We start from the raw sequence: 21412 nt of genomic DNA, 5'->3' as shown, positions 1-21412 counted from the left end.
GATGATACAGTTTGGGAAAAAAAATCAAGTATTTTTATTATAGATACGAGTATCTTCAAAGTTGGATCTTTGTTAAGCTTATTAATTATTATCATTGAATGAAAGTTTTTTTTTTTTTGGGTAATTTACTTCAGCCAACTTAATAAAGGAAAAAGTCATTAAAAATATATAATTATTAAGTAGAAGTGTCTCTTTGCATTGGGGTTTTATTTGGGGGATGAGAGAGTAGTTTCTACTTTCTACTTGGAGTAAAGTACCAAGTAAAAGGGAATAATATTAATATCAACAACAATAAAAAAAAAAAGAAAAAAAAAACAAGTACAGTAGCAGCAATAAAAGAGGGTTTACTCCACAAGTAACCTGGGCTCCGATCATCTTCATCTCTCTCATATATATCTTCTTTGAAATTCAAGCAATCATCTAATCTGTATATATATATTTATAATTTATCTGTAACTCTATATTTATCTTCTTCAAAAGATTCTATGATTGGATCCTGCGTTTTTTTCTTTGCTGATTACGGTTAGGCCTTTTCAATTTCAATCTCCTCATCACTTTCATTCTTTCTATGTTTTGATTTTCGATTTTAGGTGTAGATCTGAACCTGTTTCCTCGAGATATATAGAAATTTCTTTACGATATGCCTTGCTTTTCCCTACTCATGACTCTCAGAGATCTAATTCACCGAATTTTCATTCAACTTCGTAATTTTCTCTTCTACTGATATCGACTTCTTTACATTGAATTCCTCTTTGATTTGCTTTAAGTTCTTGTTTCAATAAATTAGTTATCCTTTTCTTATGGCCACTTGATGAGCGATTAAAAGTTTCTTCAAGGTAAATTCTCCCACTTAATTACTTATTCGTAGCATTAATACATGACTGTGCGTGTGTAAATGAGTGAGTATGTGCATGCTTTTTCTGCTAATTTCTCAATAATCGAGCTTGAGGCCATATACAAGTTTTTCGTTGTTGTTGTTCTATGTGATTTTGATGATTGTAGTGTCATTTGTATTATGGTAACTATACACTATGGAATTCGGATATTAAAATATCATAATCATCATTATTAGTATATGTTTTGTGGTGAGGTGTTATCGTGAGCAAGAGTTTACATGGTATGTTTCAGCTTATAGATTGTTTAATTTTACCCAATGTAGTTGTATTAATTAGCAAGTTTCCATCAAACTCTGCCATGCCATTTATGGGGTTAGTTTAACCTGTTTTACAAACACATTCTCTTAAATGGTTACAGAAATTGGTAATTTGTTATGGAATTCAGATAATCAAATGTGACTATCCAATACTTGACTAAAATTCAACTTTTTTTGAATACTGTCTCTCCTTAGTGTGATTCATCTATTTTTTGGTTTTGTATTTGTGATTAACATGGTGTTGTTGTGGTTCATGGAGATGAGCAACATGACAAGTGAAAGTGAAGAGAGAATATCCTGCAAAAATTCACCAAGTTTTGATGAAGGTAGCACTGAAAGTGAAAGAAACATGGTAGAAGGAACAGGATTTGGGTCACTAAAGAAAGGTCCGTGGACATCTGCTGAAGATGCAATCTTAATGGAATACGTGAGCCAGAATGGAGAGGGGAATTGGAATGCTGTTCAGAAGCTCTCAGGGCTATCTCGTTGTGGTAAAAGCTGTCGCTTACGCTGGACAAATCATTTAAGACCTGACCTTAAAAAAGGCGCATTTACCCCTGAAGAAGAACGCCTCATCATTGAACTTCATGCTAAAATGGGAAACAAATGGGCACGTATGGCTGTTGAGGTCTGTGCTCTTCTCATCTATACTTTTATGTTTCCTATGTTATATGCATTTGTAACTTATCAAGTTGCTTTAAGGTATGCCAAAAAAGATGAAACTAAAACAAGTCAAAATGAAACCAATAGATGTTGAAATGCTTTGTTTCTGTTTGGATACCATAGATGTTTATATTTTGGGGTTTAGGGTTTAGTATGTTTCCTCCCAAACTGCTGCACTTTCACAGTTCCACCATTCTTGCCTTTGGTAACAGTTTGCATTTGTTGCTTTTTGGCTATTAGGGCTTGGATACCATATATTGTTTTTGCTCTATATTTACTCTTTGATACTGGATGACTCATTTTAGGTTTTTTAAAAATTTGTATATATATATATATATTTTTTTGATTAATTGCTATGAAATTTTGTGTGTGGGACATAAATCACAATTTTTTATTCATTGACATCAGTTCAGTCCCAGTCCAATCAAACGCAGAACAACCTGTTATGTGTTGTCATGTCGTAGTCGTACACTGACATGGCCGATGGGTCATTGATTACTTTTTGGTTTCAGTTACCCGGGCGCACAGATAACGAAATCAAGAACTTTTGGAACACTAGGACCAAAAGAAAGCAACGTGCCGGATTACCAATTTACCCTCACGACATCTCTTTCCAACAACTCAACGATAACTCCCAGAATCAAAACATGCTCATGTTCCCCAATGGCGATTCCGGAATTTTCCCACCAACCACTAACCTCCACATTCCATCCATCGATTACAAAGATTTCATACTAAATCATGAGTTTTATCAAAATCAAATTCCCACCGAAAGTAGCTTGCTTGATATCGCATTCCCTATGCCAACACCATATCCACCCAAGCGCTTCAGGCCCGGTGGCGGTGGTGGTGGTGGTCTTGGTGATGTTTTTTCTGGCTTGAATGGATATGAAGATGAGAAGATTGGTCAAACTTTGACCCCATCATCATCATCTTACTTATATAATACATGCACAGGTAGCCATGCCTTTATAAATGGCAACAATTGTTCATCTTTTGAGCCTAATTTATGGGCAATGAAGAATGAGCTCCCTTCACTCCAATATTTTCATGGTGCACCACCTTCTTCTTCTTCTTGTTCTTCCTTTGAAATTGAGTGGTCGGAATCTGATTCCCACTCACGTAGGAACAGTGGTCTGTTAGAAGCTGTGCTCCATGAATCAGAAACCTTAAAAATCTCGAAAACCAAGAATGATCTCAACAATGTTGATGATCAGAATTTGGTTTCGGATTGTTATGGTTCCCCATTGACTTATTCAGCTGCATCAGTGTTTAGTGAATATACTCCAATCAGTGGAACCTCAATGGATGAACATCTTTCAGTTGAGGCTACTTCAGGTGACATCTTCTTTTCTTTTTTCCTTTTCCTTTTTTTATTTACTAATAATTGATTGTTAATACTAATAATGATAAAAAAAGAAAGAAAGAAAGAAAGAATAATTGTGTGTTTTTGGTGGTGTAAAGTTAAGCAGGAAGCAGGTGAATCTGATGACATCTGGAATGACGTCAGCTGTTTGAGGCCAGATTCTCTTCTTGGCTTAAACTGGTTTTCTAGTGATCCCATAACTTCACTTGTTTCCCATCACGATGACACCTCTACAACAATCCACACAGGGTCTCAATATCTTTAAACTATTATTATTATTATTATTATCCTTGTTTATTAAATTCATAAAATAACACTTGTTTGTAATTCCTTTAAACCCGGATCTTGTTTTACTATTTGGTTGGGATATTGTGATATGCTGAAAACCTCTTTGGAATATGTTTCGCTTATTATTGATACTACATTTTAGGATAATTTCTAGAAAGAAAAACTGGTACTTCATTTGAATTTGTCTTCCAGTTTGTTAATCAACCTCAATAACATTAGAGGGTCAAATCATCCAACAAATCAGCATTTAGAATCCTGGTCAAAATTAAAGGATAATCATTACATTTGGGAGGAATTAAATCAAGGACGATACCTTGGCTAAATAGGACATGAGGAGTAAAAGAGACGCCAAGTACATCAAATTTTAACTACGAATACTCTACAACAGCAAAAAAATGCCTTGCCTTAACTCTTTTTTTTTTTTTTTTTTTTTTTTGTATAAAATGTTGCTAAGTAGTTACGAAAAAGGAACAAGTTGTCAACATAAATCAGTTAAACTTTATTGAACGGGAGAGAAATAGGAAAAAAAAAACTAGTAAAGATATGTCCATGACTATGTTCGACCTTATAGTTGACTGCTCTGGACCCGGCCCAAACACAATCTAAAGATCAAACAATCCAATTAGGTTCCCTCCAAGGAAAAGCCTATTTATAGGTCTATTTAGGTTCTGAAAATTACCCAGATTAATCTCCACAAATCTCCACAAATGTAATATTTTTGGGATTAGTGTATCTCATGAAGCAGGTTGTAAAAGTGCGAAATTACTTTTTACTTACTTGGGTTCCTGGTTGGTAACGCTTGGAATGTCATTATAGATAAGTTTTAAAAGAAACTTGTTTCTTAGCAGATTTGGTTGCTTTCCATAGGGGATCGTGCTATGTTATTGAAGTCGGTATTGGGTGTTTTTAGGAATCTTTTAAATGTCTCTTTTCCGCATGCCTAAGTGTGGTAAACAAACATCTTGAAAATGTTAGAGCATGTTATTTCTAGGGAGATGACGAAGTCGTAAATTGCATTGGGTTAAATGGGATATTATTTTACTCAATAAACAAGAAGGTGATTTGGACGTTGGAAGCTTTTAACAAAGCTGTTGTTACTTAAATTGAAATGGTGTTTTTTGGTTGATTGTGATTCGAATGGGTCAAAGTATTAAAGTCTTTGCATGGGAGATAGGGTGGTGTCAGTTGGAGTGTTGGTCTGGTTCTTAAAAAAGGTGCTTGACATTTGATAAATGGTACTGTCAATCAACTTCATGACACTGGATTAACCTCAAGGGATGCTATTATCCGAAAAGTTGGTAATAGAATGAGATTTTTTTGGAAAGACCAGTGGATTGGTGATATTCCTTTGATGGTTCGGTTTCCTAGACTTTTAGATTGGAGACTGATAAAGATTGTTGTATTAATCAAAGATGGAATGTGGTTGATTGGAATTGGAACTGGTCTCGCCTAATGGCGTGGATGATACCGTTTTTACAATTATGTAAGAATTGAAGACCCTTATTTTTTGGTTTGTGTTTTTGGATTGAAGAGATAAGTGGGTGTGGGATGTTGGCGGTTCTATTGAGCTTGTCGTGTCGGAGGCCATAGATTCATTGATGATATCTCTCTTCAGGATGGTTCTCGCTTTACTAGATGGAATAAATGTCCCTCGTAAAGTAATTTTTTTTGAGATGTCGTTTAAACAAGTTGCCAGCTCGTATGAAATTGGTTGACAAAGGTGCAAATGTCCCTTCTATGATTTGTTCTATTTGCAATGCTGATATGGAAAAATCTTTCATCTTTTCATTCAGTGTGAAGTGGATGGTAACCTTTGGACGTTTGTTGGAAGGTTGTGCGATGTTTCTATTCCTAAATTAACAGAAATTGAAGATATGGTCGGCTGAGTCGATTCTCTTTGTTTATCTGTTAAGAAAAGTGCAGTGAAAGCAATTGTCATGATTATGTGGTGGTTGCTTTGAAATTTTAGGAATGATATTATTTTTAGTGGTCAAAGATGAAAATGAGTATGTTGATTGATAGTTTGATTAATTACTCCAACAATTTGTTTGTTATTAGAAATAAGAAGCTTTCTATCAGTCAGATTGTGTGGTTTTTAAACCCGATTCTTTTCATTCCTTTGTAATTATGTGTTAGCTCTTTGCTAATTTTTTTAATAAAATATTCAATTGTTAAAAAACAAATTACCCAACTAACTACTGTAACGAGTTTAATTATTGAAGTTACAGTCATCCTAAACGATTAAAGAATATCAAAAAAATTTTACGATGATAACTTAACTCATCATACAAGAGTCTAGTAGAAGATGTTATAAAACCAAGATGAACTAAAATTAAAGTTAATTAATTAAGAGAAATCAAACATGTTTCTACTCACTAGATCAAGACAAGTGTTAAAATCAAGATAGATGATTACAGAGAGAATTAGTAGATTCCACGTATCGTTATTTTATATAAGTAAGAAGATAAATAGAAACAAAAAGTAGAAGAATATTTAATCTTTCGTTAATTAATTAATTTAAGGTGAAAAATTTAAAGTTAATCCAATCCAAAGATAAGGTCATGTAACAAAAGGACAAACCATTAGTTATGCAACAAGGATGAACAAGCTAATTTTAAATATGAGACAAAAGCATAATTAAGGCCCTAGAAAAAGATAAATTAAAATTTATATTTATGAGTTTTTTTCTTTAAAAACATCATTAATAATAGTACCAATGTCAATATTGTCCGACATATATTTCTCGATACAGAACATGAGCAAATCATTTAATATTTCTGGTGACATTGATGATCTCAAATAGTTTTTTAATAATTTAGATTTTGAAAAACTTTTTTCCGCTTATGCTACAGTAACAATAACAAGAAGTAGAGTTAACAAGACTCGATATTCAACCAAAGCATTTGGATAACACTATTCTTTTTTAACGAACTTTAAAATTTCCACGAGAGACATAACCACATTTGCAACAAGTTGAGTTACAAAAACAAACATTTAATGTGTTATTATGATAAAATTATTTTAAAAAATTAGTACAATTTTTTTTCTAAGTTCAATATCATCCAATAAATTCATTTTTTCTTTGAATCATACAATAAGCTAAAACTATTCTATAAAGTTGTTAATCCGTCAAATCTAATATATAAAAAGTCAATTCTCATGTCAACAACAAACAACAAATATTTTTTTAATCTAATATATAAAAAAACAATTGTCGTATCAACAACAAACAACAAACATTTTTTTTAAGAACAAATGAATTCATTAAGAGGTTACTAGTAAGGAGTTAGAACAAAAAGGTAACAGTTACATCAGAGAATAAGGAAATGGCTTCTATGCCAATTGTTCAAATTATGATGGAACTTATGCAGGGGCGGACGTAGGAATTAATATTAGGGGTTGCATAATTTTTTTTCTGGTCAAATATAATATAAAAAGTAAAATAATTTATTACGTCTAATACATATTTTTTTTTCTGGTAAAACATAATATAACAACGATCTATTACAATTTAAATTTGTCCTCTTCGTGCATACATCTTCTGAAACCGCTCCACTACTTTTTAATTTTCAACTTTCGCAAGTGCTTCGGTCTCAACATTGCAAAACAATGCTCCATTCAAAAAGTCATCACCGATTTTGTTGCGCAAGTCGGTCATCAAGAGCTTCATCTTCGAAAGACATCTTTCTACACTTGCGGTAGCTATAGGTAATATCAAAGCCAAATTTAAAAGCTTATAAACCAAAGGATAAGACCGATGCTTCCCCATACTAACCATCAAATGAGAAAGTTCAAAAATTCCTTTCAAGCTAATGAAGCGATTATCTTTGATGCAAGAGTGATAAAATATCTCAAGTTGTCCTTAAAGGTCTATCATATCCGAATCATCAAAGTTATACTTGTACAACTTACCCAACTTCAACAACTTTGATTTGTCAAATTGTGAAAATGAATCACAAGGGCTCAAATCACCCATGTATTCTAGTAACTAGGTGCTTGTTTCACTAAATCGATCCCGATATTCTGTAAGTTGCATATCTACCACCGTGTTGAAAATTTCAACCTCAAAATGATATATATTAGTCTTTGTAGTCTTACGGTTTCTTGCACCAATATACAACTCTTCCATATCCAAAGTATCAATTTTGTGTGTTTTACAAAAAAAAGATATCTTTGGCAAAATGCTAGCAAACCTTGTGTTTCTGAAATATTGCAATGCCTCCATTGTCCTTATAACCATCGAAGCCACTTCTAAAATGTCTAGATCTTTTCTTTGAAATTGCTTTGACAATGTACCTGTGAGGCTTAAAATGTCATACATCATATGTAAGTAAAACACAAACTCATGATTTAAAATATGCTAAGATTCCGAACACTTGTTGACGGTTTTTGAATGACCCTCCCTCACTTTTCACAAAATCTAAAACTACAAGAACATCCTCAAACAACTTCATCAAACTTGTGAGTGTGTTGAAATGTGAACCCGATCTTGTATCTCTCGCCGGAACAATTGTAGTATCTTGATTTAACCCTCTTCCAATTTCAAGTTCACCACCACACAAGCCTTTTTGCACCCTTTCTCTTGCTTGTTCCCATAATAAGTCTTTTCTTTTACACGAGGCACAAACAATATTAACCACCAACGAAATTTGCTTTAAAAAAGTCACTAACACCATCATGCTTCTTTGATAAAGCCACAACCACAACCACGACCACTATTTTCCGAGTTAACTGACTCGTCATGACCACGAAACGGTAAAATGGTTTTCAATAAAAGTCTAAAAATAATAATAGAAACAGGTAATCGAGCTTTATATTTATGGTTATCCGCTTCGGTTTTCCTCCTCAAGACTACATTAATAGTTTGTTTTTCTCTCATTAAAAATTCACACCTTTCTCTTGCTTTGTTGTGAAAACTATCAACACCACCCACATGAGTCCGAAATGCATCTTTTTTATTCCAAGTATTAAAACATTGGGAAACAAATGCATCTCTCACTCCCCTTTGATTCATGAGGTCTCCACACACATAACAATATAAACAATATGCTTTATTTATTTTCATACTATATTCCAACCAATCAAAATCATCAAACCATGAAGGAAAGAATCTTCTAAATCTATCACCTATTTTCTTTTTTGTAAATTTATGTCCCTTATTTGACAAGGTCCTTGAAGCAAATACGCTCTTCTTACATCATCTCTTATATTTGATTTGTAACTTGTAATCTTTGGCCTATGCATTGGGGCCTTTGGAAGATCTTTCAAGTCAACATTATCATTAGGTTCATTAGAGCGTGGTGTTTGTAGAGTTACATTAGAAACCGAAGGGATTAATTGATTGGTAATTGGTGTTTGTGGAGTTGCATTAGAATTAGAAACGGAAGGGATTGATTGATTGGTGATTAGTGTTTTGGAACATTCTTCACCACTTTCATTAGGATTAGGTCTTGGTCAAACCACTTAGTTTAACCTATAAAAATATAACAATTACACATAATCAAACAATAACTTCAATAAAAGATAGAAATTTCACCTAATCAAACAATAAATTCAATAAAACATAGAAATTTCACCTAATCAAACAATAAATTCAATAAAACATAGAAATTTCACCTAATCAAACAATAAATTCAATAAAACATATAAATTTCACCTAATCAAAGAATAACTTCAATAAAACATATCAATTTCACCCAAGTCAATCAAGAACTTCAAAAAAAAAACATATCACTTTCGAATACCTAAATGAATTGGTAAAACTTACTTGCTTCATTCTAAGGCTTGATGAAGTCGATTTTGGTAATAAAGAAAGTAAAATTCGCAATCTTTACACCTTTATCTTTGTGGCATGGTCGATTTCTCGTTTAAGGGGGAAGAAAGTCAGAAACACGAACGAAGGAACAACCGAAGTCAGGAAGTGCAAGTGCCGAACAATGGACAGAAGGAAAAACTGGATTGCATCGTTTGTGTTTTTATTTAATTATTTTTATTTTTCTCCCTTTCTTCTAGATGAAAATACAAGTAATGAATTAGAATTGGGCTATTTTGTCCGATTAATGTTTTATTTGGAGCTTTGGGCTATTAGTTTAATTAATGAATTAATAAACAATAATGAATTAAAACATTGAGCTACTTTTTCCCCGATAGAGTGACATTTTTTTATGTTTTCGCACAAAATTTTTTAATAGTTGCACGATTTTTTTACTTAGTGGCACAACATGTAAAAATTTAAAAAAATCGAAAATTTTTCCACTACGTATGCGAAAGCTAGGTGTTGCCGGTGCGATACCGGGCATCTAGTTAGAACCACCCCTGAACTTATGCTTTCTATGAGCTATCAAAGTAAAAGAAAAAGAAACAATATCATCAAATAGTTTATCCCGTCTAGCATTAACTCTTTCAAACACACACTTGTTTCTGCAGCACCAAAGGCACCACTAAGCCGTAACCACAATAACATCAATTAGACTTTTGCAAGTAACTGAAACATGTAAGGAATTAAAAAAACTAGGAAGATTATGAACCAAAAGAAGAACCGCGAAGTTAATATCGTACCAACGACTTAACTTAAAAAAACACGAGATGCTACTTCACAATCGAACAAAACATGACAAATGTCTTCACTCTAGTCATGATAAATCGGGAAAAAGAGACAAAATATCAACACCCTGATTGATGAGATTATTATTGGTAGGAAACTTATTTACGTGGCTCTCCAATGAAAAATATTAACTTTTAAAGGAAGAAACTTATTCTAAGGAGTTTTGAAAGGCGATGAAGGAAGTACTAGATCATCAATAGCCAACGAATGTCTCTAACAACGAACCCAACATTATTGTGGAACTGCTAATTCTATTTGTCTGAATCAGTAAAAAGATGAATTTGAGCCAATATATCCGTCAAATCCTTGAGTTGAGACGATTTTGTCCCTCCATGTATCGCTAATCTCTATCTCCATTTCCAATCGTTATCTTGCCATCTATCTGCAATGGCACATTCAACATCCGTTTCCAAGGCTGCATGCCTAGGAAACATATTCTTAAACTTCTCTTTCCCTATCTAATTCTCATTCCAAAATTTAGTGTTTTTTCTATCTCCAACCACCTTTTTTAGGGAATAGACAAGAATAATCTATGTATCATGTAAACTAATAGTCAATTCGATGATAGAATGCCACACCCCTTTAAAACTAATATGATTTATGCCCTCATTGAAACCTCAATCCTCTCCATGAATCGACTTCACAACATTAACTCAAAGAGCATTAGGATTTGAAATAAGCCTCCAACGACATTTCAAAAGAAGAGCTTGATTGATAGTTGTTAAAGAACCAATACCAAGACCAACCTTATCTTTAGAAGCCAAAACTGCATTCCATTTCTCCCAAGTTATTTTTTTTCTCATCTCACACTCCCCCTCCCCCCCCCCCCCCCCCCAAAAAAAAAAAGAGTTAGATGTAGAAGCCTCCAACATTCAACACTTTCTTTGGTCTTTTGAAAAAAGACATGTAATATGTTCCCAATAATCCAAGCACTGATCTAATTAAGGTATATTTACCCCTAATAGAGAGTAATTTGACCTTATAACTAATTAACTTCTTTTTGAATTTATCCAAGATAGGATCCCAACTACTAGTTTTCACCATATTACTCCCCATCAGAACACCTAGATAAATGAAAGAGAAATAGTCAGCTTCACATCCCACTATGGAAGCCATATTTTGAACATAAGAATTAGACATCCATGCCATATATTTTTGATTTGTGCATTTGTATACCTGTCGCTTCTTGAAAGTACATCAAAACGAGGATCAAATTCTTTGTATTGCGGATCGACCACTTACCGATGAATATGACATCATCCACATATAATCAATGAGACAACTGAACATTTTTCACCTATATCAATAGGAGAAAAAAGAGTTGCCTCCATCACATCAAACATAACAACATTTAGCGCTTCCATGACTGAAAGAAAAAGAAAAGGTGATAACAGGTCTTCTTGACATAAGCCTCTCTCCAATTTGAACTCACATGTAGGGTTACCATTAATCAAAATCGAAACCGAGGAAGAAACTAAGAAATCATTAATCCACCTTATCCACACCAAATCCTATGAATTACATTGTCTTCAAGAGAAAACTCCAAGACACCAAGTCATAGACTTTCTCAAAATCAACTTTAAGAACCATGACTGTCTTCTTTATCTTCATACACCAAGAAACCATCTCGTTTTATAAAAAAGGTCCATTTGGATTTGTCGTTCCTTAACAAAAGAAGATTTGTTCAATGCATGCCCACCACCAACCCAACCATTTTAGCTAGACGATTAGCTAAGGTTTTAGCTATAGTATTATAAATTACACCAATTAAGCTAATATGATGGTAGTCTTTTGTGACAACCGAGAGGATTCCATCACTAGGAATAATAGATGTAATAGCTTAAGATTGTAATATTTGATTTATGAGATAATAAGAATCAAATGTGCCGTTACAATTGTTGTTAAATCGACAGTTAGGCTTAAAAATAAGCGTCCAAAAGGTTGTACCGTCTTCAAAGTTGGTTGACGTATTTGGAAAGTACTCATTAACGTGATCCCAAGATATAAGATTCGTAAAAATCCGACTCCGAATGAAAGAGATAGATTTTATAAACATAAAAATCAACCACGTATTTAAGTTAATTACATCAAAGTGGTACTTAGAGATTGCTTGAGTTTTGTGTAACGACCCAATTTTCACGCCCAAAATTTTTATTTAAATTAAGTGGTTTGTAAAACGTTTTAGTAAAATATCATCCGATCATATTAATTCATAAAACATATCTCGTGTCTGAAATCCCAAAACATGAAAATAATAATATTGTCAGAGTACAATCCCTCATAATGCGGAAAACCAATATGTGTGTGTATGATGTGCCGCTACTGCGCCAGCTCCTTCCCCTTCACTGAAGAGGCACCTGAAACCAAAACTGTAAACTGTAAGCACGAAGTTTAGTGAGTTCCCCCATAATACCGCATACCATACAATCATATAATGAAAAGCTAGGAGATACGGGCCTTGCCCACACTCATGGAGATACGGGCCTCACCCACACTTCGCTATCTGGGAGATACGGGCCTCGCCCACACTCTGCTATCTGAGAGATACGGGCCTCGCCCACACTCAACTAATAAACCATAACATACAAGTATCACACAGACAACGAGTATAAACAATTCTACCACACTAGCATATATTATCATCAAACTCAACTATGAGATACGGGCTCTGCCCACACTCTGATACTATCCTATCGTCTATACGGGCCAGCCTTGGTGCCTTAGAACCGTTCCTACTGGAAGGAAACTAACCTCGAAAAGTAGTTGCTGAAAGTTTGCTTGCTAGACGTCTGACTGCTGCACTGGTAATCCTCCGGCTATAAATCCATAAACATAGATTAGTCACTCATAAATACCCTTAGGTCAAATGATTGATGATATGTGTAGTTATATATATATATATATATATATATATATATATATATATATATATATATATATATATATATATATATATTTATACATCATATCTTAATATTTTAGCCTTTATTATTCTCTTTTAGAACTAAAAGTACTTATAATGCTTTGAATTATGACTTGCAGCTATGCGTTGTCGATAGAGCACAAAAGAAAAGACTGGAGCGGAATTAGGGCTTAGAAGCTAAAAGAAAGAAAAATGCTAGAGGAGCCGATTACGCCCAACGTAATTGACTAGAACGCTTAGCATAATGGCAAAACAAGGGTTACGCCCAACGTAGTATATGGTTACGCCCAGCGTAACGGCTTGCATCCGGATAACCTCTTCGCGACCAAATTCTAAGTATCCCAGCGTAATCCGACTTACGCCCAGCGTACGTGAGTCGGTTCCAAGGGTTATAAAAAGCGATTATCAGCTAACCAGAGAGGGGGATTCTCCTTCTAGCCTAATTTAGTCGATAATTAACTTCTGTTAAGTCGTTTTGAGGGTCTAGAAGGAGGCCGGAAGGCCGTTAAGCTAATGGAGCGGAGATCGGAAGGATTGGGGAGTGGATACATGTCGGTAATCATATGGGTTGTTAACGTGACCATGTTTAGCATTCCATTGTGATACTATTATGTGTTTAGTTTCTGATTTAGGTGTAAAAAAACCTTTTACTTTGAGTTTATGATTAAATAAAACCTTGATTATTGGATTAATTGCTATATTGGATTATTTGTTTATGTTTAATTTATCTTGCCAAGATTGTTAAAAGATCCTTATGTGTTAATGATAATTATTTTCTGTTAATTGTCAAGTAAATTGAGTTGTATAAACATCTGCTTGATTACTTGTGTCTTATGACTTTGATGACCATCAAGATTATAAGTCTAGAAATAGCGAATGCGAAACTAGGATTAACTTGGGAATAAATAAATTAACGTGTGAGCCTTGTTTGATGACCATCAACAAGAGGTTAATTGAACGACCAATTTGATTAACTATTATTACAAGTCTTGCTTGATACGAACTGAACACTAGGAAACATGTTAGTTTAATCAACTAATCACTGTTTGAATTGACTTGTTTACTAAAGGATTAGTTATAGTGAACGCGAATCTAATCATTTTAGGAATCGGTGAAAATGAATAAATGAATTTGTGTATGCAATTGTCTATGCTTTTAAGGTGTAATTTATCTAAACCAAAGTACCTGAAGAGATTTGCTTTCCTGTTAGTTTATCGAGAATTGTTAATTAATTGTTCGTTTGAGATTCAATAACCATTTCTTTATTCCTTTCGTGTGTCCTGTAACCTATAATCAAATATTTTAAATTAATTTACCATCGTTTCCTGTGATCGACACCCGACTTACCTAAGCTATACTGTAATCCGACTAGGTACACTGCCTATAAGTGCATAGTTAGTATAAGTTTGTTAGGTTATAAATATTAAAATTAGTGGGTACTTCCGTGCACACCAAGTTTTTGGCGCCGTTGCCAGGGAACGGCTTGTAATTAATTTAGTTTATTTGATTATTCGTTATTTGTTTTTAGTTTAGTTAGTTTTTATTTTTAGGTTTATTTTCGATGATATCATTTGACTTGTCGGGAAGGTTCTTGTTGTTATTTGCAGGAATTTGGGATCATACACATTGCTTGGTTTTACTCTTTGCATGGGTTTCGAGAATGCAAGCGATTAGGGAATTCTTGACCTGCTTAGCCTACTACTTTGTTGATTTGTCCAACTCAATCCATGCGGCGTAGTATAGCAAGGCGTATTGTGGTGGTTAAGTAGAAGACCGCGCTCTTACTGTTCTTGACTAGTTAGGTCACTTCTTGTTCTACTTCTAGTTAAAGGTGCAAAGAAACACAAAGGAAATATTCTAACGGGTCCCGAAAGTGGTTGTTTTCACAAACCAATTCTTGCGTGCAAGGGTTTTAATCAACCATTGTTGTTTGACCTCGACAAAAACAAGTGATCACGATGTCTCATTTTTTTTAAACATGTCACTCGTTGGAAAGTCATGGTTGTTGTTGAAGCAATTAAATATTTTTTATAGAAGTTCCCAAATTTATTAAATGGAAAAAGGAATTTCAAATAACGAAAATGAAAATATTCCAGTTAAATTACGCCCAGCGTAATTGAATTTACGCCAAGCGTACACAACCTCTGATCGCGGATGACTTCTTCTCGGAATTGGAGGCACCCCCCGCGTACATGTGAATTTACGCCCAACGTAAATCGGCGACAAGTTATATCTTTTTACCCTTTGACTTATTGTTATTCTTTCACATTTTTCCTTCGCCGCACAAACTGAGACGGTCGAATCTCCCCACAAGATCTTCGATTTTGCTTCTTTTCTTGTAGAATCGACACAAAGGTATGTTATTCGGATACCCTATTGCTTTGATTTGGGATTATTTTCATGAAGATAGAGGTATTAAGCCTAAAGCAAAATCTAGGGTTTATGCACTTCTTGAATTAGGGTCGATTTCACACGAATATGAGTTTGTTTGTGTCTTAATAAGGCCAATTTCGGTCCTTTGACTAAACCTTGGGACTTAATTTGACCTTACACTCGTGTATTAACCTTGGGACTTCTTGAATTAGGTTCGACCCCCCCTAATTTACTGCCCTAGATTGCGATTATTACGACCCCCCATGTTTAAACAAACTTTGTTTACTACTATGTGTTTTTGTACATTGTTATGGGTTACGATTTCTGAACGAACAACAGGGGGACAGTTTCGAGCCTCTGGATGTACGCCCAGCGTATGCTGGATGTACGCCTAACGTACAGTCTTACCCAACACCATTATTTTATGTTTTTCAGTCTAAATCTGTTAATGCTGGAATTATTTTATTTGGTTTTGGTGTTTGGTGGTTATTTGTGCAGATTATGGCCCGAAGAACTCAAAGGACCAACCCACCTGAGGACGTGACTGATCACCATTTCTTACAATTACTGCAAACTCTAAACAATGCAACTCGGGCCCGATATGTCAACAATCTGAGTCTGCTGCTCACTAAGGAGATCGACATAGCACCTTCATTTGACTGGGAATTGGCGACCCAGACTGGACTTGCTACACTGATCCAGGATTTTTTGCAATACACGCACTCGGACGCACACACTCGGATGCGAGTGGAGTGCATTTGTTCGTATGTCAGGGATGGGCAAGACTGTTTAGGATTCAGGAGCCTGTGTATCGGGAATTTTTGCTGGAGTTTTATGCTACAGTTTCCTATGACCCTAGGAAGACACTCGATGATAGGACAACCTTTTCCTTCAGATTGGGTGGTGTGAGTCGGGAGTGCAGTGTGATTGAGCTTGCCTCTCGAGTTGGGATATATACAGCAAACGAGACGAGGAGTGTCCACTTCCCGGCATTCCTTGCTGATTGTCTCACAGGCCGGCCATATGACTATAATGAAAACACTTTTTGGGCCGAGATTACAGGGGGAGTGTACACACCATCTACTACACAGGGGAGGATGATTTGGTCTACCACATACAAATTGTTGCACCGTCTGATTTCCATATCTCTCACGCACCATAAGAATAGTGAGAGAGTGTCGTCTACAGAATTGTATTTCTTATGGGCACTTGTTACTCCAGGGAGGCACCTGAACCTTCCAATTGCTTTAGCCGCATATTTGGGTAGGAGGGCCAGGGGGCTTCGGGAGGATAGCCCGATTTGCGGGGGGCATTTTGTCATGCGATTAGCTCGATCTTATCAGTTGTTGACGTGTGAGATTACGAGATCGATGGTGTTTCATGATATGAGGCCGATGAGCCTTCATTTATTGGAGTCGATGCGTGTACTTGAGCGGGGCGAGGATGGTGTCTTGCGGGTACGACCAGATGACGTGGCGGACGAGGAGGGTGCAGTCGAGCCACAGCCGCGACGAGCCCAGCGGCGTAGACCTGCTCCTCGATGAGCGCAGCAGGGACCTGAGCCGGAGATTGATATACGTTATCTGGCTAAGCGCATGGACGAGAGATTTCAGAGCCTGGGTGAGCGTGTTGCAAACGTGGAGAGACAACAACAGTGGTATGGGGATGCGTTGACCGCATTCTTTGCCCACCAGGGGTTTCAGTACTCGGTTCCTTTCCCTCCACCATTCCAGTCACGACCTGATGGAGCCGGTATATCTGGGACACAACATCATGATGACGGGGATGACGAGTGATTTAGTTATCCTTTTTTTTTGTGTTATTGTTAGTTTATTTTTGTGTTGCTTAGTATTAGTATTTTTATTCGGTATGTAATTAAGTTTAATTTAGGGTGTTTTACTTTTGTTTTCCATGTTGATGCTCTGTGGTTGTTTAGATCTTTGCAGAATTTTCGCGCTTAGAAAGCTGGCAGTAAGTTCAGCAGCTAGGTCCGACTGTTGCTAGAAAGAGCCGTGTGAGAGTTCAAAGATTATAGTCAAGACCCACGATTTGTCATAAGTGTGGGGTGCATATTGATTTCGTGAGCGATTATTTAGAAGAGTTGCATTTTATTTTTAACTCTTATGGTATGGATGAGCTGTTCCCACACCATAGAGTTTTATTTTGACGCGGGGTAGAAGTATCATCCCGGCTGCCACGACATGGTTGACACTTTCCTATGTTGTGGGGGAGTTTTCATCGCGAGAAGAGGCTGTCATTCTTGACGAGTCGACGTGGTCGACACTTTCCCACGTCATGGTTACTATACATTGCATTTGTTTGCAATATTTTGCACCACATTTTCAAAGTCGACATTCTTGATTTTATTTATCGGCGAATTTAGAAGCAGCAGTTCTAGTTTTCTGTCTTTCAACAATGTTTAGAGCAACTTGTAGCGGCCCCATTCGATCTCGCCACAACTACCCCACGGGAGTCTGTTCCTTTTTCTCCCTTTTTATGTGCTTAATTAGTTTTATGCATACAATGAGGGCATTGTATTTGATAAGTGTGGGGTAGGGGATCGATAAAAGTAAATCAAAAAATGAAATAATAGTTTGAAAATTGCTAGATTTAGGGAAATTTAAAAATTTAAAAACTTGAAATAATAGTTTAATTTAGAAAAATCTAGTGATAATTTAAAAAATTTGCTAATATTATGAGATGATCTGATGAGAACTGAAATGTTTAGTTGAGCCTATATACGTTCTAGTGCATTTGTGGCCTCCTTATTCTAGTGAAATCATGGGACAAAAACATGACCTCGCTTAGTTTGAAGGATGCAATATGTTTAGCATAGTGTACCAGAAATGTATCCAGGAAAATTATTATCTTTAGCCAATAAAGGTTGAAGTTGAGCACCCCTGCTTAAGCATGTAGGGTTTTGAGTGAAAAAAAAAGTGAGCTACATGTTAAAAAAATAGAGAGAATTACAAGAAAAAGTTTGAAGAATTTTTGGAGCATCAAAACTAAATTAAAGATCAAAAGATCAAAATTCCGAAGATTTAAAAAGTTGAAGATACCAGAAATCAAATCAAACAAGGTGGTGAATTCAAAGAAATCAAAGATCAAATTATCAAGGAAGCGAAGAATTCCAAAAGAGCTCCATATTGGTATCATAAATTGTAATTGTCTAGATTATGTATGCTTGGGTTGCTCAACCAAAAATACCTTGAGGTTAGGAGGTTTTCTGCGGATGGATTCGGAGGGATGCATAAAATGAGCATTGTTCGGAAAAAGTGGGCGAGTGTTTATGAGGATTGTGAGTATTTAGAGTATGGGGCGTTCGTTAGGAAAAAAATTTAGACACAAAGGCATGTGTTGCGGTCTTGACATATTGGCTGAGTTCAAAATGGATTGTTGAGTGCGATATTGGTAAAATAAAAGTTTGCTTGGGGGCAAAAAAATGCTAAGTGTGGGGTATTTTGATATGTGTAGTTTTATATATATTTTTATACATTATATCTTAATATTTTAGCCTTTATTATTCTCTTTTAGAACTAAAAGTACTTATAATGCTTTGAATTATGATTTGCAGCTATGCGTTGTCGATAGAGCACAAAAGAAAAGACTGGAGCAGAATTAGGGCTTAGAAGCTAAAAGAAAGAAAAATGCTGGAGGAGCCGATTACGCCTATCGTAATTGACTAGAACGCTTATCGTAATGGAAAAACAAGGGTTACGCCCAGCGTAGTATATGGCTACACCCAGCGTAACGGCTTGCATCTGGATAACCTCTTCGCGACAAAATTCTAAGTACGCCCAGCGTACGTGAGTCGGTTCCAAGGGTTATAAAAAGCGATTATCAGCTAACCAGAGGGGGGATTCTCCTTCTAGCCTAATTTAGTCGATAATGAACTTCTGTTAAGTCGTTTTGAGGGTCTAGAAGGAGGTCGGAAGACCGTTAAGCTAATGGGAGCAGAGATCAGAAGGATTGGAGAGCGGATACATGTCGGTAATCATATGGGTTGTTAACGTGACCATGTTTAGTATTCCATTGTGATACTATTATGTGTTTAGTTTCTGATTTAGGTGTAAAAAAACCTTTTACTTTGAGTTTATGATTAAATAAAACCTTGATTATTGGATTAATTGCTATATTGGATTATTTGTTTATGTTTAATTTATCTTGCCAAGCTTGTTAAAAGATCCTTATGTGTTAATGATAATTATTTGCTGTTAATTGTCAAGTAAATTGAGTTGTATGAACATCTGCTTGATTACTTGTGTCTTATGACTTTGATGACCATCAAGATTATAAGTCTAGAAATAGCGAATGCGAAACTAGGATTACCTTGGGAATAAATAAATTAACGTGTGAGCCTTGTTTGATGACCATCAACAAGAGGTTAATTGAACGACCAATTTGATTAACTATTATTACAAGTCTTGCTTGATATGAACTGAACACTAGGAAACATGTTAGTTTAATCAACTGATCACTGTTTGAATCGACTTGTTTTCTAAAGGATTAGTTATAGTGAACGCGAATCTAATCATTTTAGGAATCGGTGAAAATGAATAAATGAATTTGTGTATGAAATTGTCTATGCTTTTAAGGTGTAATTTATCTAAACCAAAGTACCTGAAGAGATTTGCTTTCCTGTTAGTTTATCGAGAATTGTTCATTAATTGTTCGTTTGAGATTCAATAACCATTTCTTTATTCCTTTCGTCTGTCCTGTAACCTATAATCAAATATTTTAAATTAATTCACCACCTTTCCCTGTGATCGAGACCCGACTTACCCAAGCTATACTGTAATCTGACTAGGTACACTGCCTATAAGTGCATAGTTAGTCTAAGTTTGTTAGGTTATAAATATTAAAATTAGTGGGTACTTCTGTGCACACCAACTGACCTACCCATGGTCCAAGGTCAACTCCTTGGTCAAAGTCAACTTCCAGTTGACTGGACTCGCCGATTCATGGCACAGACTCGTCGAGTCCCTCTCCTATTAACCCAGTACTAACTCATCAAGTCCCACCCCACTCGCTGAGTCACCCATAACTTACTACTTGGGACGATTGGACCGACTCGTGATCCGACTTGTCGAGTCCAAGAACAACTCGCGAGTCCCCACGAGCAGATCTCCTCCTCGCTTCCAAATCCTCACCAGAGCATCCTTTATGAGGATTAGGGTTTCTGGGACTATTGCTACATGATAAATTGCTAATTCCGTGAGCAGATACGAAGGGTTGGACCTTCAACACCTAAACCCCTCTTACTCAGTAACAGTTCATATGACTCGCCGAGTTTGAAGAACAACTCGTCGAGTTCCAGGCAATCTTCATAGGACTTGCCGAGTTGTTCATCCAACTCGCCGAGTCTAAGACCATCTTCATAGAACTCGCCAAGTTCCACTTTGGGACTCGCCGAGTCCCTTCGACCCGCTTCCCAAACAGACCAAATGTGAGACATGCAACGCTTCCAAACCATAGATCTATGTTCCTAGGGCATGCTTATCACGTAAAGTTGCAAACTTTACGTGCATGCATGGCCCTATAAGCTCCAAAAGGCAAATCCAAGCCCTTCATGAGGTCATGCACTTAATAGGGACCTCAATCACTTCAACCACAAAGACTTTATACTTCTAATATGTCCATAAGGTCTAGATCTGAAGTCCTTTCGGATCATAGAGCACAACACATGGAGTTTGGTGTTTTAGGGCTTGAAAACCACCAATTAGGGACAAAAGGGGATCTAATGAACTAGTGATCAAGGTTGGAACTTTTCTACCTGAATGGAAGCCTCTTGCAGGGTAGATGTCGGATCTACTTCCCCTCCTTGCACTCTTCCACCTCCTTCTTCTTCTCCTAAGCTTCAAACTTCCTTCACAAGGCCAAAATCACTCAGAAGGACAAAAAGGGGACAGGGTTTTGCTCTACAGCTCTTCTGGAAGTGTTAGGGACAAGGGAGGCCAAGTTAGAGTGTTTAAATAGGGTGCAAACACCCGGGTTAGGGTTTTTGACCAAACAGGGCCTACTCGCCGAGTCCAAAGCTTAGAC

General features: G+C 36.0%; 1 protein-coding gene across 2 annotated transcripts; it reads left to right on the top strand.

Annotated features, from left to right (window-relative positions):
- Nucleotides 1-347: 347 nt before the first annotated feature.
- On the top strand, nucleotides 348-3581 carry LOC111897206 (transcription factor GAMYB). Of its 2 annotated transcripts, XM_023893159.3 has the most exons (4): nucleotides 348-836; nucleotides 1413-1781; nucleotides 2329-3154; nucleotides 3281-3581. In XM_023893159.3, the coding sequence occupies exons 2-4, from the start codon at nucleotides 1413-1415 to the stop codon at nucleotides 3445-3447; spliced, it is 1362 nt and encodes a 453-aa protein (XP_023748927.1). In that variant the 5' UTR covers nucleotides 348-836; the 3' UTR covers nucleotides 3448-3581. The 2 variants fall into 2 exon arrangements, with proteins under 2 accessions (XP_023748927.1, XP_023748926.1); XM_023893158.3 differs by having other exon boundaries at nucleotides 348-1781.
- Nucleotides 3582-21412: the final 17831 nt, after the last annotated feature.

This window comes from Lactuca sativa, chromosome 5, assembly GCF_002870075.4.
Source record: "Lactuca sativa cultivar Salinas chromosome 5, Lsat_Salinas_v11, whole genome shotgun sequence".
In the NCBI taxonomy this organism is placed as follows: Eukaryota; Viridiplantae; Streptophyta; class Magnoliopsida; order Asterales; family Asteraceae; genus Lactuca; species Lactuca sativa.
Note: the sequence above shows the minus strand (reverse complement) of the source record. Positions and strands in the feature narration are given on the sequence as shown.

Bases quoted from the DNA above. Each gene is read 5' to 3' on its own strand.
- LOC111897206 (XM_023893158.3), top strand. From the start codon at position 1,389: ATGGTGTTGTTGTGGTTCATGGAGATGAGCAACATGACAAGTGAAAGT. The intron at 1,782-2,328 runs GTCTGTGCTCTT...TTTTGGTTTCAG, and splicing joins GGGCACGTATGGCTGTTGAG to TTACCCGGGCGCACAGATAA. The intron at 3,155-3,280 runs GTGACATCTTCT...GGTGGTGTAAAG, and splicing joins TTCAGTTGAGGCTACTTCAG to TTAAGCAGGAAGCAGGTGAA.